General features: G+C 28.5%; 2 protein-coding genes across 2 annotated transcripts; both read left to right on the forward strand.

Annotated features, from left to right (window-relative positions):
- Positions 1 to 7,568: 7,568 nt before the first annotated feature.
- LOC126899661 (uncharacterized) lies at positions 7,569 to 9,823 on the forward strand. The gene is made up of 2 exons (XM_050674728.1): positions 7,569 to 9,018; positions 9,527 to 9,823. Exons 1-2 carry the CDS (start codon positions 7,632 to 7,634, stop codon positions 9,778 to 9,780), a joined length of 1,641 nt encoding a protein of 546 aa, XP_050530685.1. The 5' UTR covers positions 7,569 to 7,631; the 3' UTR covers positions 9,781 to 9,823.
- Positions 9,824 to 15,290: 5,467 nt separating this feature from the next.
- On the forward strand, positions 15,291 to 18,729 carry LOC126899663 (uncharacterized). The gene is made up of 2 exons (XM_050674740.1): positions 15,291 to 16,640; positions 18,433 to 18,729. Exons 1-2 carry the CDS (start codon positions 15,344 to 15,346, stop codon positions 18,684 to 18,686), a joined length of 1,551 nt encoding a protein of 516 aa, XP_050530697.1. The 5' UTR covers positions 15,291 to 15,343; the 3' UTR covers positions 18,687 to 18,729.
- Positions 18,730 to 22,976: the final 4,247 nt, after the last annotated feature.

A 22,976-nucleotide genomic window follows, 5' to 3' on the forward strand; every position in this document is an offset into this window, starting at 1 on the left:
TTGAGTATTCCTAACACAATTTGTGTTCGTAACAATTTATCTTCACAAGTTTTGATCAATTTTCTTAAATCTGTATAAAAATTGTCGAATGGCTCTTCCGCTCCTTGCCAGGCACGTAGCCAGAAAATGTTTGTTGGGGGGGCCAACAATTTTGGGCCCTTGTATCAATTTCCATAATTTGTTTCCCATGAAAAGCTTGTGGGGGGGCTCCCTCCACTCCTCCTTAAACAGTATCCCATTCTATGAATCTTACAAGTTCAAAATTTGTGTTTATTTTAAAAAAAATGGTGGATTAATCCAAAAGTTACATGATCTGCTATTTCCTTATTAATATCTTAATTAAAATAAAGAATGAAAAAGGGATTACTAAAAAATAATATTTCTCATAAAAAAATTGTGCTTATCCATACATTTTTCAAAAAGTTATAGCATTATAAAGTTAAAAATATAAAAAATAATTTTTTTACAAAAATCGTATTTTTTTCAGTGTTACCGTCTCAAAAACCGTACGTCTCATTCGTCACTTAATAAAAATGGAAATTTAGCTAGTTCAAATTTTAAAGTTATTTTTCTCGCCTTCAAAGAAACAAAAGTCGCGCTATAGTGGGGATGTTGCCTAGTTAGGTCCATTATAGATTTAATCTGACAGTGAATAAAATCCCTATCATAAGAAACGCTTCGATACAAATCTTTAGATAGTGTTTAATTCTAAAAAATTGATGAACAAAAGCAACATCAACTTCTATTTCCTTAATTATACCCAGATTAGTTTTTCTTTTAATTATATATTATATAATTTTTAAAATTAATTGTATTCAAATTATTATTGATTTTGATTTTTAATAGGTTAAAAGTAATCATTTTGAACGTACTTTTTTTTGTCCTTTAAAGTGAAAGTCTTAATAGAACAATATTCATGAAAGTCAGTATATTCCCCTAATAAGATATTTTAAAATAAAATAAAATACAAAACCCAGAATTGTATTACAAAAATAGCATATTTTTGAATATGGTACCCTTTTGTGCATAGAAGATAGGTCGTCGGGACAATTTTTTTTTTTTAATTTTATAGTCCATGACATAAACTTTAATTTGACATATGTTTAAAGGACGCAGTATTTCTGGAACATTTCCAAAAGTTAAGTTAAAAAAATTAGTTTTTGTAAAAAAGTTGCTATTTTAAATCCCCCCTGTAAGCAAAATAAATGTTAGATTTTCAAAAAAAATGATATCAAATGAAAGGGAAATATCTAAGGTTTTAGTATAAAAAAAAATTATGTTGATTTGTTTATTTTTGAAAAAGTAATGGAAGTTTTAAGAAAAAAAAGTGAAAAAATGACAAAATTTACCGATATTTAAATTTGTAATTTTTTTGGATATTTCCCCGATTTGCGGGGAAAGAGGAAATTTTTTTCAATTTTTTATCGTTTTCTATGATTATAAAAATGAAAATACAGCCATAATAATAACTGTATTACTCAATAGTAATCACAAATTAATAATAATTTCAATGTATATAAGGCCTAGTCGTTTTTTATAATTCGTAAAAATAATTAAATTTTATATTTGGGGGGGCCGGCCATGGGCCACATTAAATCTAAGGGGGGCCAGGCCCACCCTTGTCTACGTGCCTGCTCCTTGCTTACGCGAAAAAAATTTATAATGCTCCATGATTTCATTTTTTCTTGGGATGCAATAATTTTCCAATGCTTTTAATATTTCACTTACTGTTTCAGATTTAATTTTAAGTGTATTATACACTTTTATTCCGTCTGTTCCAATTAAGTTCAACAGAATCGCTGCCTGAGTTTCTTCTTTTTTCGAGGAACACTCAGTTGCATTATAATATATTTGGAATTCCTGTTTAAATATTTTGAAATTTTCAATCAAATTTCCAGTTAATTTCAACGGTTCCGGTTTGTTGAATTCCATTTTACATCCACTTTAATCCACAAAACTTTATATTTAATTTTTTTTTATTTAGTTATGTTCTTTTTGAACCGACTGAGCCATGTTTTAATTTTTTAGTCTTTAAATCTCTAGGTGTAATTAAAAACTAATTTTAATTAAATAGAAATTATGTTTATTCTATTATACAAGAAAGCACACTTTTACTTTTTATTTAAATTAAAAAACAACAACTTATTTATTATCACTGCTAACATTATAAAAGCAGTGTTACCACTGCAACAGTCCATGGAATGCGCCACTGTTAATCGTACCAAAGAAGGTAGATAGTTTTGGAATACGCAAATACAAAGTAGTAGTCGATTTTCGAAAACTAAACAGCATAACTGTAGGTGATGCTTTCCCGATGTCTAATGTAAATGAAATTTTAGATCAGCTAGGAAAAGTCAAATATTTTACTTATATTGATCAAGCCTATGGTTACCAACAAATTTCTCTACATCCCAAGGACAGTGAAATACCAGATTCAGTACTGAGCTACGTTTCAACGCCTAATCAATAGAATTCTAACCGGGATAAACGGAGTAACCAGTTCTTTTCGGCGATTTTAAAAAACACAAAATCTACGACACTCTACTCAAGATTTCACTCTCTGGGACTTAGTTGTTTTTCTAATTAATTTGGACTTAGAATATTTTTCTTTAAAACTAAGTAAGACTTAGAAATTTTAAAGTGAATTTTGTTTTGGTGAATCTTTTAATTTAATCTGTTCATTGAATAATAATATTTTATTTTTTTTATATGATATAATATTTTAAACATTAAATCTTTTTTTTTAAATATTTTATTTTAATAAGGAATGCAACCTAACTTTACATTTTTATTTAATAGTAAAAATGTATTCTGAGCTTTTCTCATTAGGTAGCTAGTCTCGTCGCTAATGTCTTTGTTTTAACAAACATTGCGCCGGCAGATAAAGTTAAAGGTCACAATCTTCTGAATTTAAATTGAGATTTAATTTTATTTAATAATAATTTTATTTGACTGAGTGTATTGCAATCCAATATTTTTTGGGTATATGTCTTTTATGTTATAACAAACATCGCGCCAGCAGACAGAGTAAAGGTTATTACGGTTATAACGCTAAATATTATTTTAGAGCTAAGTATATTAGGTTAGAATATATTTATAAGCCTATGCGTACTGAATAGCCAGTATCATCGCTAATGTCTTTGTTTTAATGAACATCACGCCGTTAGACAGTGCAGAGAAACTGGCGAGTATATTTACAGTGTTTAAATTTTGTCTTGGTGATTATTGTGCCGCATCCTTTCAAGGCTTTAGCGACGGGACACATCATATTAGCACTTTGATACATTTTTACATAGATATAAATATTTTTGAATATTGTTTTGACCAGAGGAAGATTTAAGAAATATTGGTGTCGATCTCTCAATAAAATATATTATCTCAAAAGAAAATACTTACACAACAAGTATGAAAAAATTAAATAAGGAAAAATTATAAATTATATTTCTAATAAAATATAATGTTTGGGAATCTATTACAAGTAAAATCAATTGTTGACTTTGTGTAATGAAATCATATTATTTAAAATTTGAATCGTTTTCGTAAATAATTATATTGACTATATGACGTGTAGTATAAATTGTATACGTTTTGCATTTAATATCAGAATCAACATTGGATTACTTGAATTATTATTATTATTATTGCATTACATAGGACGTAAGGTAAGTTGAATTATGATTGTAAACTACAATTTTAACTATGTTTTCGAACCTCCAACAATCTATTGCGTAATAAACCAATTAATAAAACTATATAAGAGAATAAATAAATCTAAAAAAATTATATAAGTTTAAAATATTTAACACTCCAAATATTTCCCAACAATCCCAAACAATTGTACATCAATTCTATATTTCCTATCAATCCTATATTTTATATTATTTCAATTTTCCTTTTATTTTATATTACCCCTTTTTTAAGCTTTTACTTTTGGTTTATTACATATTTCGCGCGAACATAAACGAATCCACAAAAACACAATCTTCTCATTCATTTTGCTATGACTTCTCGTGAGATAACTTTAGGTAAAATTTTTTGACAGCCTTTTATACAGAAATAGGACTTAATGTTGCTTTTGGAAATATCAAACAATACCATCTCAAAATATTGCAGTTTAAAATCTAAGCATTTTTTATAATAGTGATTTTAATAATTTTTAGATATTATGTTGACTTGTCCCAACTATACCGCGTCAACACAGTGCTGGTTTTTTTTTATTTTCTGATTTACAGAAAATAAAAAATATTAACATACATCCCAATTGTTTTTTTCGTATTTTAAAATGTCATTATATCATAACATGTACAGGGGGTGGACAAAATAATACGAACACCTGACATTTATATATTAATAAGATGTTGGGCCTCCATTTGCTTTTAAAACCGCTTCAATCCTTCGCGGAATAGATTCAGTATTACCCAAATGTGCGTTAAGTTCTGCTGTAACTGTAGCCGCGGTAGTTTTATGTTGTCTTGTCACAATCCGTTTTAATGTTCGTCGGTCCCTGTCAGTCAACTTTGGATTTCGCCCACTATTACTTTTCGCCGATGATGTTTTTCCGTATTTCGTGTATGCTGTCATTACTTTGGACACTGTCCCTCTTGACACGTTCAACAGTTTAGATGTCTCCGTTACAGACGCTCCCGCTAATCGAGCATCCACTATTTGCCCTCTTTGGAAGTCCGAGAGGTCACGCATTTTATTTTAAGTTTATTTTAACGTTCGTAGTATAACCTGTGTTTTACACTAATATGTTATAAATAACTACTATATTGTAATAATATACTAATTTTACGCCATGTTATTCAAAAATTATACAGTGTAGCCAACTTGCAACAATATGTAACTATATTGCATGGTGTTCATATTATTTTGTCCACCCCCTGTATATTGTCATATCCATTCGTAAACAAAATCATTGTTCTATATGCTTTCATTTTAGTTTCGATGCGAAGCTGACAAGGTATTGGTTTTACTATGATGTGTTTTTTTTTTCTATCTGTTACCACTTTTACTCAGCTCTCGCCGAACTAATTTCTTTTAACGATACATCAAAAGATCACAAATCGTATCTAGTCGAAGAAATTACTCTCAAAAATTGAAAAAATTTCCCTCGTTTTCCGTAAATGGAGGAAACCTTCAAAAAAATTATAAATTTAAAAATGGCTAATTTTCGAAATTTGTTTAATTTTTTTTATTTAAAACTGCCATATATTTAAAAAAAAAATTTTATTTATAGATGTTTGATGTCTTTACCTACCATTTGGTAATTTTTTTTTATAAATCTGACCCTTTACGTGCCCACAAAGGGGGATTTAAAATTACAATTTTTTCACAAAAAATTTACTTTTTCAACGTAACTTTTGAAAGTGTTTCGGAAAGTCTGACACTTATATATATATCTTAAATTAAAGCTAATGTAATTTACTTTAATTTGAAAAAAAAAAATTTGACCTCTGGACTTGTCTTTGTGAATGAAAAAAAAAGAAATCTTTTTAATTCATTTTGATTTGGGATTTGCAAATATCTAATAAAGTGTATGCCCCAGTGATATAAATTCATACATAATCTAGGAAGTCTTCAAATAAATTATTCACACGAAATATTAAATATTAAAGAATTAATTAACTGTTATGCAGGTCCTTTACCAATCCACCTGAAAAAAAAAGATTTGTTAAGTTTATTACCGTTGATACACGAAGACTGTCATTCATTCTCCCAAAAATTAAAAACATTCAAAGATGCAGCTGAACATACTTAGCAAGTAGTGATTCTTCATCAGATGAATAATTAAAAATATAAATTTTTATCATAAAGTTGTTTTATTTTTAGTTTTTATACTTCCTTACAACACTAACAATGTTGTTAACTTTTATAAAGGGAGCTTTTTTTGTTTAATTTAGTGACACTAAAAAAAAAGTTTAATCCAAAGTTAGGTACTTAAAGAATTTTTATGTTGTTGTTATGTTTATGGTTTTTTTTTAACTATTGACCAAAAGATCAATTTCTATGTTTTTCATTTAAAATATGAGATATTATCTATCTATGTTGTTTTAAAAATTGTTTTAGTATACCACACTGAAAATATTTGTATAAGCTAAGGTTACATTAAGCATTTTTATGTTGTTGATATGTTTATATTTAAAAAGAAATGCATGAATGCAAAACATGATATGTTATGACATATATTATATGTTTTATTTGTTACTTAAAAACCTTTTGAAAACTAATTACTGTATTATGGCCTAATTATAAGAAATCAATGAGTATAATCCTAAAAGAATGAATGCATTTCTTTAATAATTGTATTTTTAATTCTATTCTAATCCTTTAAACTCGTTTTTCCAAAAGTTCGAAAAATGTACATATCAACTTCTGCTATAACACCACAGATATCTAATAACGATATTATATTCACTTTTAAGACGTCGCTGGAGTAACTCTTCTCTGAAACTTTTCATTTGTGAACGTTGAAGTAAAGTTAAGTCGGCATTAATCCATACATTTTTTCCATTTACTAGTGTTTTGAAATATAACTTTATTTTTTAACAATGTAAAGACATTGGATTCATTTTATAACTGAATAAGAAGTGGTCGTTTACTAGATTGTGCTTTGCCTATACGTTTGGCTAGAATTATATTTAAATTTCGGATAAAATGTGAAATTAAATTATTTGCTAAATCCTTGGAAATATCATTAGTTTCTTTTGGCAATTGTTCCATGTTGAAAACTACAACATTTTTGTTTTTTAACACGCTTATATTAGTTTCGCATGTATGTGTGTTGTGTGTAACTCTCCACGCGTCACGTGTTATTATCTCGCGTATCCGGTCGTCTATGACCTTGAGACTAGACTGTCATAATGCATTCACACCACCCCGCTCAACACTCACCAAAAACACTATTTTTCTGTATAATTTTTGGTTTTCGTATCCGTACATACGGGCGTATCATCAATATTATATATATATATATATATATACAAATTTTTATTATTTATTATTAGATATAAACATTTAAAGATTCAAATTTTTTGAGTTAATATACATTTATAATACATAAGGCATTACAAATACAGGTAATAATTGTTTTTTTATGATGATATTTATAGGAATAAAGCCTTTATTATCAATAGTAGTAAATGTCTACATTCATGGATTATGCATTTCAATTATATTTCGATATTATGTTAGCTTATATCGTTTTAATTTATAAATAGGTACTCCCAGCGTAGCCGTATACTCCTATTAGAATCAGTAGCCTACTTGTGAGGACGACCCGAAAGGCTTAACACACTGTACGGCCGTGTAGACCACAGGGAAAAGGGTCTAGATTAGAGCTCCATCTGGGCGTATATAAGAAACTCTATAATGATATATTATATCTCTCTAATTTATTTAAAATGTATGTAGGCTCGAAATTAAGTAAAAAAAATTCCAAGTTTCTATTAGAAGTTATTATTAAACATTTTAAGTAACAAATTTAAATTTATATGAATATTTGCTTACAATAAATAAAATGTAAAACTATAAATTAAAAACACATTATATAAATGCAAAGTCTCACCAATATTACTTTATATAATTTAATTATATTTGTTCCTTTTAAATTAAGTCTGAAATTAAAAAAAATGATTATTATATCTATTTTGACAATTTTACTATTTAATTTTTTATTGGTGAAATCTGAAAACAAACAACGACATTGCAATTTTTCTAGATACATGTTGAATTATTTTAAACATAATGAACAGTATTTGTTATATTTGGATAAAAATTCAGAAAAAGTAACCGAAGAAGATTTAAATGAATACGACAAAGCTGTTCAATCCCATGGTAATATTGTAATATTCATGATTCAAGAACTTTATTATTATCACAACGACTATTATCCATCAGACTTGATGACGGTAAATATGTATTTAAACAATATTTCTGGATCAATAATTGTAATTTATAAAGATGACGCAATTAATGATATCAAAAATAATAAAGTGTTTTTTAGTTTAAAAGGTTTAAAATTACTTAATCATACTATGATAAAATGTTTAGACAATTATATAAAGTACAATTGTACTGAAGAACCAATTATGTTATTTGTCGAATTTCCTATCAAATTATTACCATCTCATATATTTAATATTGACCAGTTAAGTAGGGCTACAGAATATCTCAGAGAAAAATTAATGACAGAAATAAATTTTGAAAAAATTAATAATCAAGAACAACAATTGTTCCACCCAAAAAATATATTATTTTATAATTTAATGACGAATGACTCAAAAGAAAATCTAACAATTGGTACTAAATCAAAACGGTGTCAAAATCTTGATTATGATAAACCAAAAGATGTTTTAGATCTCCTAAGATTTGCTCCGCTTAATATAAAGTGCGCTGACGAAACTTACCTAACTCTACTAGATTTATATCGTTACGCAGAGTATCAATTTTTATACATTGATATAAAAGCATTCCAAAAAATATTACTTGGAGCTGCTTTTTATCCTGTTGGAGTACTTATAGCTGAATACATGCATTTTGTAAAAAACACGATTCGCAATTATATGGATTATAAAAACGATCAAATTATTCAATATAGTTTAATTACTTTGGGAACGAAGGTGGTATTTAACCTTCAAACATTTATGAGCTTGCAAATCTACAATGAAAAAGGACATAATTTTCTTAAATTAATGTTTATCAGATTACATGTCATTCTAAATTGGGCAAGAGGTATTTCACTTAAAAAGAAAGATTTACCAGAGATGATATTAACAGAAATAGAAAATTTTATGTTAAACCACAAATTAAAATTCAATTTAGAATATGAGAATATTTTTTATGAAAAAAATTTTGTGGATATACATAACATAATATTAGAAAAAACGTATCTGGTTGAATCTTATATTGAAGAATTAAAAAATCATATAAATTTATTTTATTCAGTTCATAATTTAAATATTTTTGGGAAAGTTTCTATTACAAGGTACAAATACTTTTTAATGCCAGATATAATCGGTAAGTTTTAATTTACTTTTAATATACATATGTGTGTCACAATTTATTACTATTATGTATAATTATTTATAAATTCTAAATAACATTAGTAATTTGAGTTAAAATAAGGTATGAATACATTATTGTAACTATAATTTATTGATCATGGTCGATATATTTTTTAATGCATGTATTTTAAATATATTTAATTTTTTGTATCTGTACAAGGCCAGCTTTCACCTGACCGAAAATTTCACTGATATATCTCAAGATAAAAATTCCTAGTCAAAGTCTATTTACGTATAAAAAGTAGAACTTTTTCAACTGAAATTTTGAAAATCCAGTTTGTATTGACAATATAGGAATTTTTAATTAATGAATTAAAAATTAATTACATAACTTTTCAATGTTTTATTTGATTAATAGAGTAATAGAGTATTTTATGATAGTCCAACAGTTTGTATATTTATGTATCCATAACTCTAAAAGCCACTTTAATAATTTTTAATCCATTTTTATTAATTTACAGACAATATATGTAAAGAAAATTTATTTATTGAGGATATAAATACAAGTGATATTTTCAACGATCTCAATAACAGTAGTGAATTGAATATTAATGATATCGGAAATAATGATGGTTTGGATGAATTCAAAATTATAAATGATGAAAATATCAAACACCCTATTTTCATAAGAAAAAAGAATAAAAGTTTGATAGCATCAATTGAAATGAAGGATTTCCCAAAACACATGGTGGATTATTTTATTTGTACAAAATAGAAAATTATATTTTTGTATTAATAAAGAGACTAGTATAAATTTATACATTTAAATAGTATTTTAAATTTAAGCACATAAAGTTTAATTTAATATTAATAAATATTTTTTATAGCTGTGATGCTTCGCTGAGAAGGTATTAAGTTTACTAGGATGTGTTTTTTTTTATGTCTGTCTTTTCTCAGCTCTCGCCTACCAAAATTTTTTACGATACATTTAAAGATCAAAAATACTGTCTAGTAAAATACATCATCATTGAAAAAAATTCAAAAAATTCACTTATTCCTGGTATATTGGTAAATTCCCCAAAAAATTCAATTTTATAAAACTTTTTTTTGCAAATTTTTCTTAATCCTATTTTATCAATAAATCAGAGTTCGTTTGATATTTATCTCACATAGATTGAATCATTTTAATAGATATCAAGGATTCTAATACTGAAGTCTTCCTCAGCGAGAAAAAAATTCTTATTCATTTTAAAATATTTCACTATATGGTTTCGTGTATCATTCATTGTTTTCAACTCTCACTTGACCAATTTTAATGATCAATATGTTAAAAGAAGACGATTTTAATCTTGTTAATCATATAATCACCAAAAATTGAAAAAAACTTGTTGCCAGGTAATCATTGTATGACCTTATCCATCTCCCTCCAAAATACTTTCTTGTCTATTTCATCACTTGTGGTGCATAGGTACTTATTATATTCAGCACTATTTTTTCGAATATCAATTTTAATGCTGTCAGTTTTCCTAGCTACTTTTACTACTTTATTTGTCATCTCCTCATCCATTATTATTTCTACACCATTCTTTGTTCCAGACTTACCTGAGTATATTATTTTATATCTCTTACTTATTTCCCTCGATTTCTCTCCTTTCCACTTAGTTTCCTGCACACAAGAAATGTTAACTTTTCTCCTCTTCAATACTTCTACTAATTCTCCACTTTTACCAGTTAATGTTCCAACATTCCAAGTACCTATTCTTACTTTGTATCTATCTTTCTCCCTTATATACGAGTCCAGTCTAGAGTTAAGTTATGATGTCCCTACACCGTTGACACTTCAAGCGTTGGGTATACCTCTACGCATGACTGGCGAAACAGGTACCGCATAAGTTGTTCGAATAGTATCAAACACTTTATTCCTTAGGCCTTCTCCATTTTTAACTACTTTATTCCCTCTCATCTGTTGTCTCCGCGTACACTTGAGATGGGACAATTCGCCTAAGTTTTGTTCAGGATATCTCATACTATTTGACAAAAAATTTGTACGCAAGAGACAAGAGCGACAGGGAGAGCGAATAACAAATGAAGAATGGATAGCACGTCAAGAATAGCGTTAAAGATACCTCAGGAAACGCTGATAGTTAAGTTAAATGAAGACATTAACCATGCTGACACGTTGAGAGAACTACAAAATCAGTTGCAATCAGCGGAACTAATGGATGAAGTTGACTATATCAGTAAAACATTTAGAGGGGATTAGAAATAAAATATTAAAAAGCAGGCAATACAAGTAAATAAAGACAAAGGAATAATGGGAAAATGTAGAGATACAGTTAGAGTTTCGATCAAAACTTCGGTGGATAGACGAAGACACAAGATACCTGGACGATAGAAGACTAAGATATGAAATTGGTGGATCGTGGGAGGAGGTTATAGTCACATCTAGTGTTCTGCAAGATTCAATTCTTGGGTCAACTTTGTGGAACATCCTGTATGATGATTTATTTAAAATGCCAATGCAATGGGGAGTGAAAATCATTGCCTTTGCGGATGATATCGCGTTGGTGTCCAACGAGTGGTATCATTTTTCGCGCCAAGAAACCTTGGAAAATGCTGCGGAGGTGGTATATGAATGGTCAGGAAATATTGAGATAGAATTAGCGATAGAAAAGTCTGAAGTCTTGCTAATAACGAACATATGAACTTACAATACCATAGAAGCGAAAATAGGAGATATAACCATTCCATTCGAAATAATGCATTAAGTATTTAAATCTCCAACTAGACATGAAATTGAATTGGATTTAACACGGGAGATTAGTAGCAGCAAAAGCCAGCAAAATGGTACACAGTTTGGCTAGAATACTGCCAAACTTAGGATTAGCAAATTGGAGGAAGTTACTAGCTACTATTATGCATGCTGCCGTGCTATACTGTACACCAATATGGGTAGACAAAATTGGAGTGTGAGGCCTGTAGGCAATGGCTCACGTGCAACGTATGATAGCGCACACGGTATCGTCGGCCTACTGCAGAGAATCCAAAGACGCAATACTATTTCTGTCTAACATTCTTCTAATAGACCTGTTGGCCAAGGAGAGGAAGATGGTCTGGTTGGCGGTAAGAAATGGATAGAATGGTAAAAATGCTAAGGTGATGGCAAGAGAAAACATAAATAGAGAATTGCAGGGAAGATGGGCTACTACTGCAAAGGGAAGACGGACAAAACGACTTATACCAGACTTGGCGGTGTGGAACGCTAGACGCCATGGACAAATGTCATTCCATTTGACCCAGGCATTTACTGGGCATGGGTATTTTGAAGCCTTCCTTTACAAATATTATCGTTTAGAGTCGGTGGCTTGCTGATATTGCAACGATGGCATTTCACATGCTGTTTGCATGCGACGTGTTGGAATCAGAAGAAGAGTGATGAATATATCTATGATTGGACATTTCACCAGACAATATAGTTGATGTGATTATCAGTAGCGAAGACATTTGGAATATAGTAGCTGACTTTATTGTATCGATCATTAAAAAGATAGAAGAAAGAAGAAGACAGAGGGAAGGAAGACAAAATTAACGAAAATTATTACATTTACGTCGAAAGCGTAACCACAGGTGATTAAAGGAACCTATTATATGTAAATATAATTGTAATGATGAAGTTTAGAACAATAAACGATGATAGCTGAAAGGTGAAATGATTAGCCTCAGTACCACGCCTAGTCATCAATACCATGTAAAAAAAAAGATTAGATTAGATTAGATTTATACGTAACGAATATTATTATATTGTGCTGTTTCAACTCTTAAAAATGTAATTATTATATAATTTGGTACTAAAGTGTTCGAATTTATTTAATCCATAGGATTAAGGAAAAAATGCTTTGTTAAAGTATACTAACTATATTAAATACGCTTTCCTAGCACTTGATAACTACCATGACTCTAGAAAAAAAAATTTATTGCTATTGACAATAATACTTCATCCCAGTTGCGACTGTAAAGAATATTCAATAAATCTGTTTAATTACCTAGAGTTTGTATAGTCTTAGTTCTTATTGTATAGTTTTATTTTAATCGTTTAGCTATAATTATACTTCTATATGGAAGGCTAAAAAAAAAAAAAATTACATAGAGTTACGTTTAAAAATTTAGACACTCTTCGATTTTTAAATTACCCCCTCTCACCCGAATATAAGGATTAGTAAAGACAATCGTGTTACTTTTATATACTAACTTACTCAAAAATAATCTTATATTCTAAAATTTGCTACTACTTAAAATAAAATATATTAATAATTCATTAAAATGGAGTCGTTCTTTGAGGGAAGGGTCATCTTGATAAATAATTTTATCGCAGACTGCTTCGTCGTCATTGGACCTCTCTATTTTGAAATATCATTCTCTCTGAAAAATATAATTTTATAAATATAAATTTATTTTAAATAAATTTGGTTATGGCATAACTACTCGTGTATAAATATTTAGTTCAATATTTCCAACTCTAATTTTCCTTGTTTACCTATGCTATCGTTCATGTTTTTATAACTTTTTTTGCACATAAAACAAATCTACTCTACATTAAATCAGGCGCTATACTTAGTTTTACAGCCGTGATAACTGTTGTTATCTAGTCATTTATTTTTATTTTTAGTAGTTAAGTTATCATTTGTTACCTGGCAATCACATTCCCCTGATATGAGCGTAGGCGAACCCTCCCTATTAATGATTTATGCATTTTGGTCAGATGATCTTATCCCTCTTTTTTATTCAGTTCATTAGAGAGTATAGTTGCCGGGGTAAGTGATACAGATTCCATGTACGAGAATATTTACAAAGAAGCTCATACCTCTAATAAAAATGGCCTTTTATAGAGAAAGCGATCTCTAGTGAAATTTCTGATATGCTATTAAATAATTTGAGATAGAAACTCAGCGTGAACGTTACTGACGAGTTCTAAGGGATTGGTGTGAAATATTTGTTAATAAATGGTTATTTTAAACACCCTAAAAGTGAGCTTTTTTTAGATGACTGTTGCTTTATACATATTCATAAAATGTGATATTTAGTACATATGCTGACAATTATACTTCATCGACAGCAGTTGTACTTCGCCGAACGTAAACGAATGCACAAATAAACAAAATTATGCACATGCGCGTACTACGACGAAGATACGAACAATGATTAAGCATCTTCTTATTCATTTTACTATGACTTCTCGTGATAAAATTTTATGTAAAATTTTTTCACAGCCTTTTATACAGTGTTAAACTGTATATATTAAATTTTATTTTCTAACTGTATATTATTTATTTGTATATAGTTATATCTATTTCGTATGTTTAATAAACTATTTTAATTTTCCGTTACGACATGCTCTTAACAATATCAATTTCATAGTGAAATTAATTACTGTACATCAATTTATTCATGTATTTATTTATGTAAAATCTAAGCATTTTTTATGATAGTGATTTTAATCATTTTTAGATATCATGTTGAATTGTATGAACTATACCACGTCCCTTCTGTGTTGGTTTTTAGCTTCGATACGAAGCAGAGAAGGTATTACTTTTACTATGATGTGTTTTTTTTTGTGTCTGTAATCACTCTTTCTCAGCTCTAACCGAACTGATTTCTTTCGACGATACGTCAAAAGATCACAAATCGTATCTAATTGAAGATATTGCCTTTAAAATTGAAAAATACCCTCGTTCTCTTTAAATAGGAGAAATCCTCAAAAAAATTGCGATATAAAAAATCGGTAAACTTTGACATTTTTAAAAAAAACTGCCACAACATTATGGAAAATTAACGAATCAAATTAACCTTTTATTTGATATAAATTTTTCGTAAATCTGACCTTTTACTTCCCCACTGGGATGGATTCAAAATAGCAACTTTTTGTTTTGATAATAATTACTAATTAATTAATGTGTATCATAGTGAATACACTTATATATTTATTAGTCATAATATTATTTTTTTAACTATTATTTAATTTACAAGTGGGACTATTTTTCTGGTAAACAATTTCTAGAGAAATCCTTTTTTACATATGTTGCTCCCAGCGTAGCCGGTTACTCCTGTTAGAATCAGTAGCCTACTTGTAAGGACAACCCGAAGAGCTTAACATACTTTAGGGCCGTGTAGACCAGAGGGAAAAGGGTTCAGGTTAGAGCTCCATCTAGGGGTATATTAGAAACTCTATAATGATATATTATATCTCTCTAATTTATTTAAAATATATATAGGCTCGAAATNTTAATTTTTTATTGGTGAAATCTGAAAACAAACAACGACATTGCAATTTTTCTAGATACATGTTGAATTATTTTAAACATAATGAACAGTATTTGTTATATTTGGATAAAAATTCAGAAAAAGTAACCGAAGAAGATTTAAATGAATACGACAAAGCTGTTCAATCCCATGGTAATATTGTAATATTCATGATTCAAGAACTTTATTATGATCATAACGGCAACTATCCATTCGACTTGATGACGGTAAATATGTATTTAAACAATATTTCTGGATCAATAATTGTAATTTATAAAGAAGACGCAGTTAATGATATCAAAAATAATAAAGTGTTTCTCAGTTTAGAAGGTTTAAAATTACTTAATCATACTATGATAAAATGTTTAGACAGTTATATAAAGTTAAATTGTACTGAAGAACCAATTATGTTATTTGTCGAATTTCCTATCAAATTATTACCATCTCATATATTTAATATTGACCAGTTAAGTAGGGCTACAGAATATCTCAGAGAAAAATTAATGACAGAAATAAATTTTGAAAAAATTAATAATCAAGAACAACAATTGTTCCACCCAAAAAATATATTATTTTATAATTTAATGACGAATGACTCAAAAGAAAATCTAACAATTGGTACTAAATCAAAACGGTGTCAAAATCTTGATTATGATAAACCAAAAGATGTTTTAGATCTCCTAAGATTTGCTCCGCTTAATATAAAGTGCGCTGACGAAACTCACCTAACTCTACTAGATTTTTTTCGTTTCGTAGAGTATCAATTTTTTTTCTGTGATATAAAAACTTTCCATAAAATATTACGTGGAGCTTTATTTTATCCTGTTGGTGTACTTATAGCTGATTACATGCATTTTGTAAAAAACACGATTCGCAATTGTATAGACTTTAAAAACGATAGCGAAAATATTCATCATAGTTTAGTTACCTTAGGAATGAAGGTAACACTCATCTTTCGAACATTTATGAATCTTAAAATATACGATGTGGAAAGAACTGAGTTTTTTAAAATAATATCTATCACATTACAATTGATTCTAAATTGGGTAAAAGGTATACCACTTCGAAATGAAGATTTACCAGAGATGATGTTAAAAGAAATAAAAAAATTCATGTTAAACCACAAATTAAAATTCAATTTAGAATATGAGAATATTTTTTCTGAAAAAAGTTTTGTTAATATACATAACATAATATTAGGAAAAACGAATCTAGTTGAATCTTATATTCAAGAAATAAAAAATCATGTAAATTCATTATATTCAGTTTATAATTTAAAACTTTTTGGCAGAATTTCTGTTAAAAATTATAAGCACTTTTTAATGCCAGATATAATTGGTAAGCTTTCATTTACTTTTAATATACATATGTGTGTCACAATTTATTACAATTATATACAATTATTTAAAATATCTAAATAACATAAATAATTTGTGTTGAAATAAGTAATACTTATTATTTACTAATTCATACTTTGTTTTAACTATAGTTTATCGAATATGGTCGATAATTTATAAAACGGTGTGATAGGTTTATCATAAAACACTTACAAAATAATTACAATTGATAAAAAAAGGTTCGGTTTTTAATAGCAATGCTTATAGCTTGGGTGTCCAAGTTAAATGACAACATACATATTTACTAGCTTATAAAATAGAAAATGATCTGATAAAAAATATGACAACATTTCCTGTTTATATATAGGAAGGAAAAAGATTACCGTCGATAAATAACTGATTATTGACCAATCCTAATTTTACAATTAAAAAACATTTTAAATAATATAGTAGTAACATATCAACTATTTTATCATGATGTGTTTATTTTATTTAAATTTTTTTGTTTGTGTCTATCGCTACTTTTTCTTAGCTTTCACCTGACTGACATTTTCACCGATACATCTAATGATTAAGTACTATCTAGTCAATGAATACCTATAAAAAGTAGAACTTTTTTAACTGAAATTTTGAAAATCTATTAACTATTGACAATATACATATTTTTGAATAATTAATTAAAAATAAAATACATTTCTTTTCAATATTATATTTATTTTGCAAATAATAGAGTATTTTATGATAATCCTCCTAACACTTTGTATAGTTATATATACATAACTCTTAACGCCAAAAAATGCTCATAGTAAAAAAAAAACTGTAAGATTTAATCAAATTGTATGTAATTTACGATTTAATAGAAGTTAATCTGATATTATTTTTACTTTTTACTTTTAAATATTTCATTACATTTCATAATTTTTTATCCATTTTTATTAATTTACAGACAATATATGTAAAGAAAATTTATTTGTTGAGGNGTTGAAATAAGATATACTTATTATTTACTAATTCATACTTTGTTTTAACTATAGTTTATCGAATATGGTCGATAATTTATAAATAATTACAATTGAAAAAAAAAATTTCGGTTTTTAATAGCTATGCTTATAGCTTGGGTATCCAAGTTAAATGGCAACATACATATTTACTAGCTTATAAAATAGAAAATGATCTGATAAAAAATATGACAACATTTCCTGTTAATATATAGGAAGGAAGAAGATTACGGTCGAGAAATAACTGGTTATTGACCAATTCTAATTTTACAATTAAAAAACATTTTAAATAATATAGTAACAACATATCAACTATTTTATCATGATGTGTTTATTTTATTTAAATTTTTTTGTTTGTGTCTATCGTTACTTTTTCTTAGCTTTCACCTGACTGACATTTTCACTGATACATCTAATGATTAAGTACTATCTAGTCAATGACTAACTATAAAAAGTAGAAATCTTTTTAACTGAAATTTTGAAAATCCATTAACTATTGACAATATACATATTTTTGAATAATTAATTAAAAATAAAATACATTTCTTTTCAATATTATATTTATTTTGCAAATAATAGAGTATTTTATGATAATCCTCCTAACACTTTGTATAGTTATATATACATAACTCTTAACGCCAAAAAATGCTCATAGTAAAAAAAAAACTGTAAGATTTAATCAAATTGTATGTAATTTACGATTTAATAGAAGTTAATCTGATATTATTTTTACTTTTTACTTTTAAATATTTCATTACATTTCATAATTTTTAATCCATTTTTATTAATTTACAGACAATATATGTAAAGAAAATTTATTTGTTGAGCATATAAATACAAGTGATAATTTCAACGATCTCAATAACAGTAGTGAATTGAATATTAATGATATCGGAAATAATGATGGTTTGGATGAATTCAAAATTACAAATTATGAAAATATCAAACACCCTATTTTCATAAGAAAAAAGAATAAAAGTTTGATAGCATCAATTGAAATGAAGGATTTCCCAAAACACATGGTGGATTATTTTATTTGTACAAAATAGAAAATTATATTTTTGTATTAATAAAGAGACTAGTATAAATTTATACATTTAAATAGTATTTTAAATTTAAGCACATAAAGTTTAGTATTTAGTAAAAGACATCACCCTTTTGAGTTGAAAAACTTCACTTGTTCCTCGTATAATGGTAAATTTCCCAAAAAATTCAATATTAAAAATTGTTTATTTCTGAAATTGTTTAAATTTTTTTATTAAAACTATGATAATTTTTTGAAAAATCACATAAAATTTATCAATATTTTAATAAGTATTTAGATTTTTATTACTTTAAAGCTGAGAATGTTTTAACTTTATTATGTTGTGTTTATTTCATTATCATTTTGTGTGTGTGTGTGTTTGTCGCCATTTTTTCTCAGTTTTCACAGGACCCATTTTTTTTAACGATATGTCTAAAGATCACAAATAATATCTACTCAAAAACATCAACAATAATTTAGTTATTTTTTCTATTACTAAGCAGTATACAATGACAGAGATTTATTGTGAAACTACTATTAAAATAATTTCGTTTCTTAATGGCCAAGTAGAAGAAAAAATTTATCAGTTTATAAACGCTCGCGAATTCGCGATATCATGTATCCAAAAATATTTTAAACCTGTTTTAGCAAAAGCCATAACTGTCAAATTAAGCGGTAAAGCTTTCGAGATTACACAGAAAAGGGAGATAATCGATTAGGCTGGTTTTAAGTCGTTACTTGAGATGACGTTTTGTTCAATACGAACACCGAATTTTTTGGAATTAGAACATAATTCTATCCGTCAGAAGGGGAGAGAGTCGGTTCAAGAATATTCATGACATGTAGAAAAATTGTTTCATGACTTGTGCAACGTAAATGTAGCTGGGAAAAGAACAACAGAAGCAGTTACTATAAGAGGATATATAAAAGTGATAACTTTAACTTCCTACGTTTAAGGTTTATACTCAAACATTAGACAGGTAACTAAATCTAAGAATTTATCGTCATTATAAATGGAAATTAAAGCTACCACGAGATTAATACACTAAGTACAAGTCAACCATGACACGGTCCCGCGTCGTTCTCTATACACGGAGCCCCGCGACCCGTGACACCTTCTTCAGCCGCCGCCCTACTACGTGCATATGGTAGTTTGACTGACTAACACCGCGTGCGATACGCCACGTTACAAAGTCTAGCAAGTGCCGCACGTCCATCTACGACCCGCCGCAAATATAAGTGAGTCATCTTCGTGACACCACCAAAACGTCCGATTCTCGAACCGCTTAGAATCACACGAGTCGAAACCTTCAACATTTATGTTCACACTGTAAAATCTTGTATCAGTGGCATTTTCTGTTACGTTTGTTTTTACTGTTATAACTTTTGTTTAATAAACGGCTCGACGCCTTTTCAAAAACTAAACCCAACTTGTGTCGCCTACATTATTTCTGTTTTGGTGTGCTCGGCACTGAAGTATACACCCTAACAACCAATTTACCAAAAACCGTATCGATTGCCTTATGTTCAACGGGAGGAAATTGCTAAACAAGAAAAAGAAATAAAGGAAGATGGTATTATATTACTTAGTAACAGTCCATGGAATGCGCCACTGTTAATCGTACCAAAGAAGGTAGATAGTTTTGGAATACGCAAATACAAAGTAGTAGTCGATTTTCGATAACTAAACAGCATTACAGTAGGTGATGCTTTCCCGATGTATAATGTAAATGAAATTTTAGATCAGCTAGGAAAAGTCAAATATTTTACTTATATTGATCAAGCCTATGGTTACCAACAAATTTCTCTACATCCCAAGGACAGTGAAATACCGGATTCAGTACTGAGCAAGGTCAATTCGAGTTCCAAAGGATATGTTTCGGTTTAAAAGGGAGACCAGCTACGTTTTAACGCCTAATGAATAGAGTTCTAACCGGGATAAACGGAGTAAAAGCGTTTATTTATTTAGACGATATTACTATAGTAGGGACATATTTGGAAGATCACCAGAAACAACTAACAAATTTTTTTACACGACTTCAATCATTTAATCTAAACTTTAGATTAAATGATTCTAAATGATTTTAATGATTCTGTAGCTCTAGATTTTAAAGCTACAGCCAGTAAAATGAAAATTTTTACGATAAGAAGTCGCTTATTTGGATCACATTATAACGGATAACGGTGTTTAATCTGATTCCAAGACTACAGAGTGCGTAGTAAATTTTCCAATACCAACTAACGTGAAAGAAGTAAAGTCATTCTTAGGTTTAGCTGGATACTATAAAAGTTTTGAGGTTTGGTTACCAAACCCTTGACAAATCTCTTGAAAAAGGATAGTGACTTTATTTGGAGCGATATTTGCATGAACGCATTTAATCAAATAAAGAAATTATCATCGCAAAAACCCATACTGCAACTCCGGATTTTTCACGGCCGTTTAACGTAATAACAGACTCTATCAACTCAGCCATAGGAGCCATACTCTCGCAAGAGAAATTTGGGTCTGATTTACCGGTATCATATATTTCTCGCATATTGAACAAGACAGAAAATAACTACAGTACAACAGAGAAAGAACTCTTAGCCATAGTATGGACAGTAAAACAATTTCAAACTTATTTTTTCCAAAAGAAATTTACAGTAATAACAGACCACAAATCACTCATATGGTTATTTAATGTGAAAGATCTAGGCACAAGACTTATAAGATGGCGATTACAGTTAGAAAAGTACGATTATGACAACATTTATAAGCCAGGTACGATGAACACTAACGCTAATGCGTTGAAAAATTGAATCTAATCCAACAACTGAAGACTATCGTCTGAGTATCATACTTTTTGTCAAGAGATACACAATAATATTATAGTTAACCCACATATTACAGAAGTGGAAGGAGATTTGTTTAATGCAACAGAGAAATTTGCATTAGTCAACTGTGTATTAGCAGATTTTAAAATGTCTCAAGGAGTCGCAATAGAATTTCGACGAAATTTTGGACAAATATAGGAACTGATCAGTGAAGGAAAGCAAGTCACAAAAATCGCTAATGTTAAATATAACGGCAGACATATATTGTATATTACAAATAAAAAAGTCTTTAAGGAAAAACGTACTATGTCTGTTATGTTTTCAGCCATAAAGAATCTATGTCAATTCTGACATGAGCAAAATATTACAAAATTAGCCATGCCTCGAATAGGAAGTGGCTATGATCAGTTAAACTAGAAACAAATATATTAGATATATTTTTAGAAAATCAAAAATAAAAATATTAATTTTCGTGAACTGTAGCGTTACGCTACTGCTTTATCATTGGTTGACAGTTGCAAGAAAGTCCGCTGGACAGCGCTGTTCGACAACCCTTATTCAAAAAATGTAAATTAAAGTATTTATCTATTATTTTTTTTTATTATTTTTTATTATATTTATTGTAATGATTATTTTATATACCAGTCTTAGCGAGAACTCGAAAATAGGAAATTAAAATATTCTTTTGTTTTTAGAAGATTTTAAAAATAAATAATATGTGGGCAATTGTTCTACACTACCCCGGTGGTGACGGGTAGCATAAAGTACACCGTCACTACTCGTATTAATTATTCGTTTCTCTAAGAATTCTAATAGTTTTTCCATTAGTTATCTTTTTGTGTCGTTGTACTAGTGATTGCAATATTAATTGCCAACTAGTCTTCATCCATTCATCTTTCCATTGAGTAAGTTTTCTTTATTTTTTCCTGTTATCTTAATTCTTATTACATATATAATTTTCAACGGTGTTTGTAACTATTCGTTACCAACCGTGATCAAAATTATATATTCTTTTCTTTAAAGGCTAGTCATAATCTTCAACGGTGATTATAACCATCGTGTTATCAACCGTGATCAAGATTGCTAGTCTTTCCTAAATATTCCTCTTTAATCCTTTGCAACGGTGCTCGTAATAAACGTTTTACCAACCGTGATCCAAAGGGTTAGATTCCACCACTTATACAATACAGTTCATCTTCAACGGTGATCATAACCTCCGTGCTATCAACCGTGATCGAGATAACTGTCTTTTTGTAAAAATCCCTTTAACCTTTTTGCAACGGTGTTCGTAACTACTCGTTACCAACCGTGATCCAGAGGGTTATACTTTTATTTCACCCCAAATTAAATAGTTTCTAAAATAAGACTGATATAGTAGTTAGTTTATTAATATATGTATATATTCATCTTTATATAAAAATAAATCAGAACAAATCGATTAGTCGAACAATTTGTGTTATATTTTTTTATATTTAAAGAGAACAAACGTAGAAACGTTTCA

This window comes from Daktulosphaira vitifoliae, unplaced genomic scaffold, assembly GCF_025091365.1.
Source record: "Daktulosphaira vitifoliae isolate Bord-2020 unplaced genomic scaffold, ASM2509136v1 Scaffold_2, whole genome shotgun sequence".
NCBI lineage: Eukaryota > Metazoa > Arthropoda > Insecta > Hemiptera > Phylloxeridae > Daktulosphaira > Daktulosphaira vitifoliae.

Excerpts from the sequence above, each read along its gene's own strand:
- LOC126899663 (XM_050674740.1), top strand. The coding sequence starts at position 15,344 with ATGTTGAATTATTTTAAACATAATGAACAGTATTTGTTATATTTGGAT. Across the intron at positions 16,641-18,432 it reads TTTAATGCCAGATATAATTG|ACAATATATGTAAAGAAAAT; the intron begins GTAAGCTTTCAT and ends ATTAATTTACAG.
- LOC126899661 (XM_050674728.1), top strand. The coding sequence starts at position 7,632 with ATGATTATTATATCTATTTTGACAATTTTACTATTTAATTTTTTATTG. Across the intron at positions 9,019-9,526 it reads TTTAATGCCAGATATAATCG|ACAATATATGTAAAGAAAAT; the intron begins GTAAGTTTTAAT and ends ATTAATTTACAG.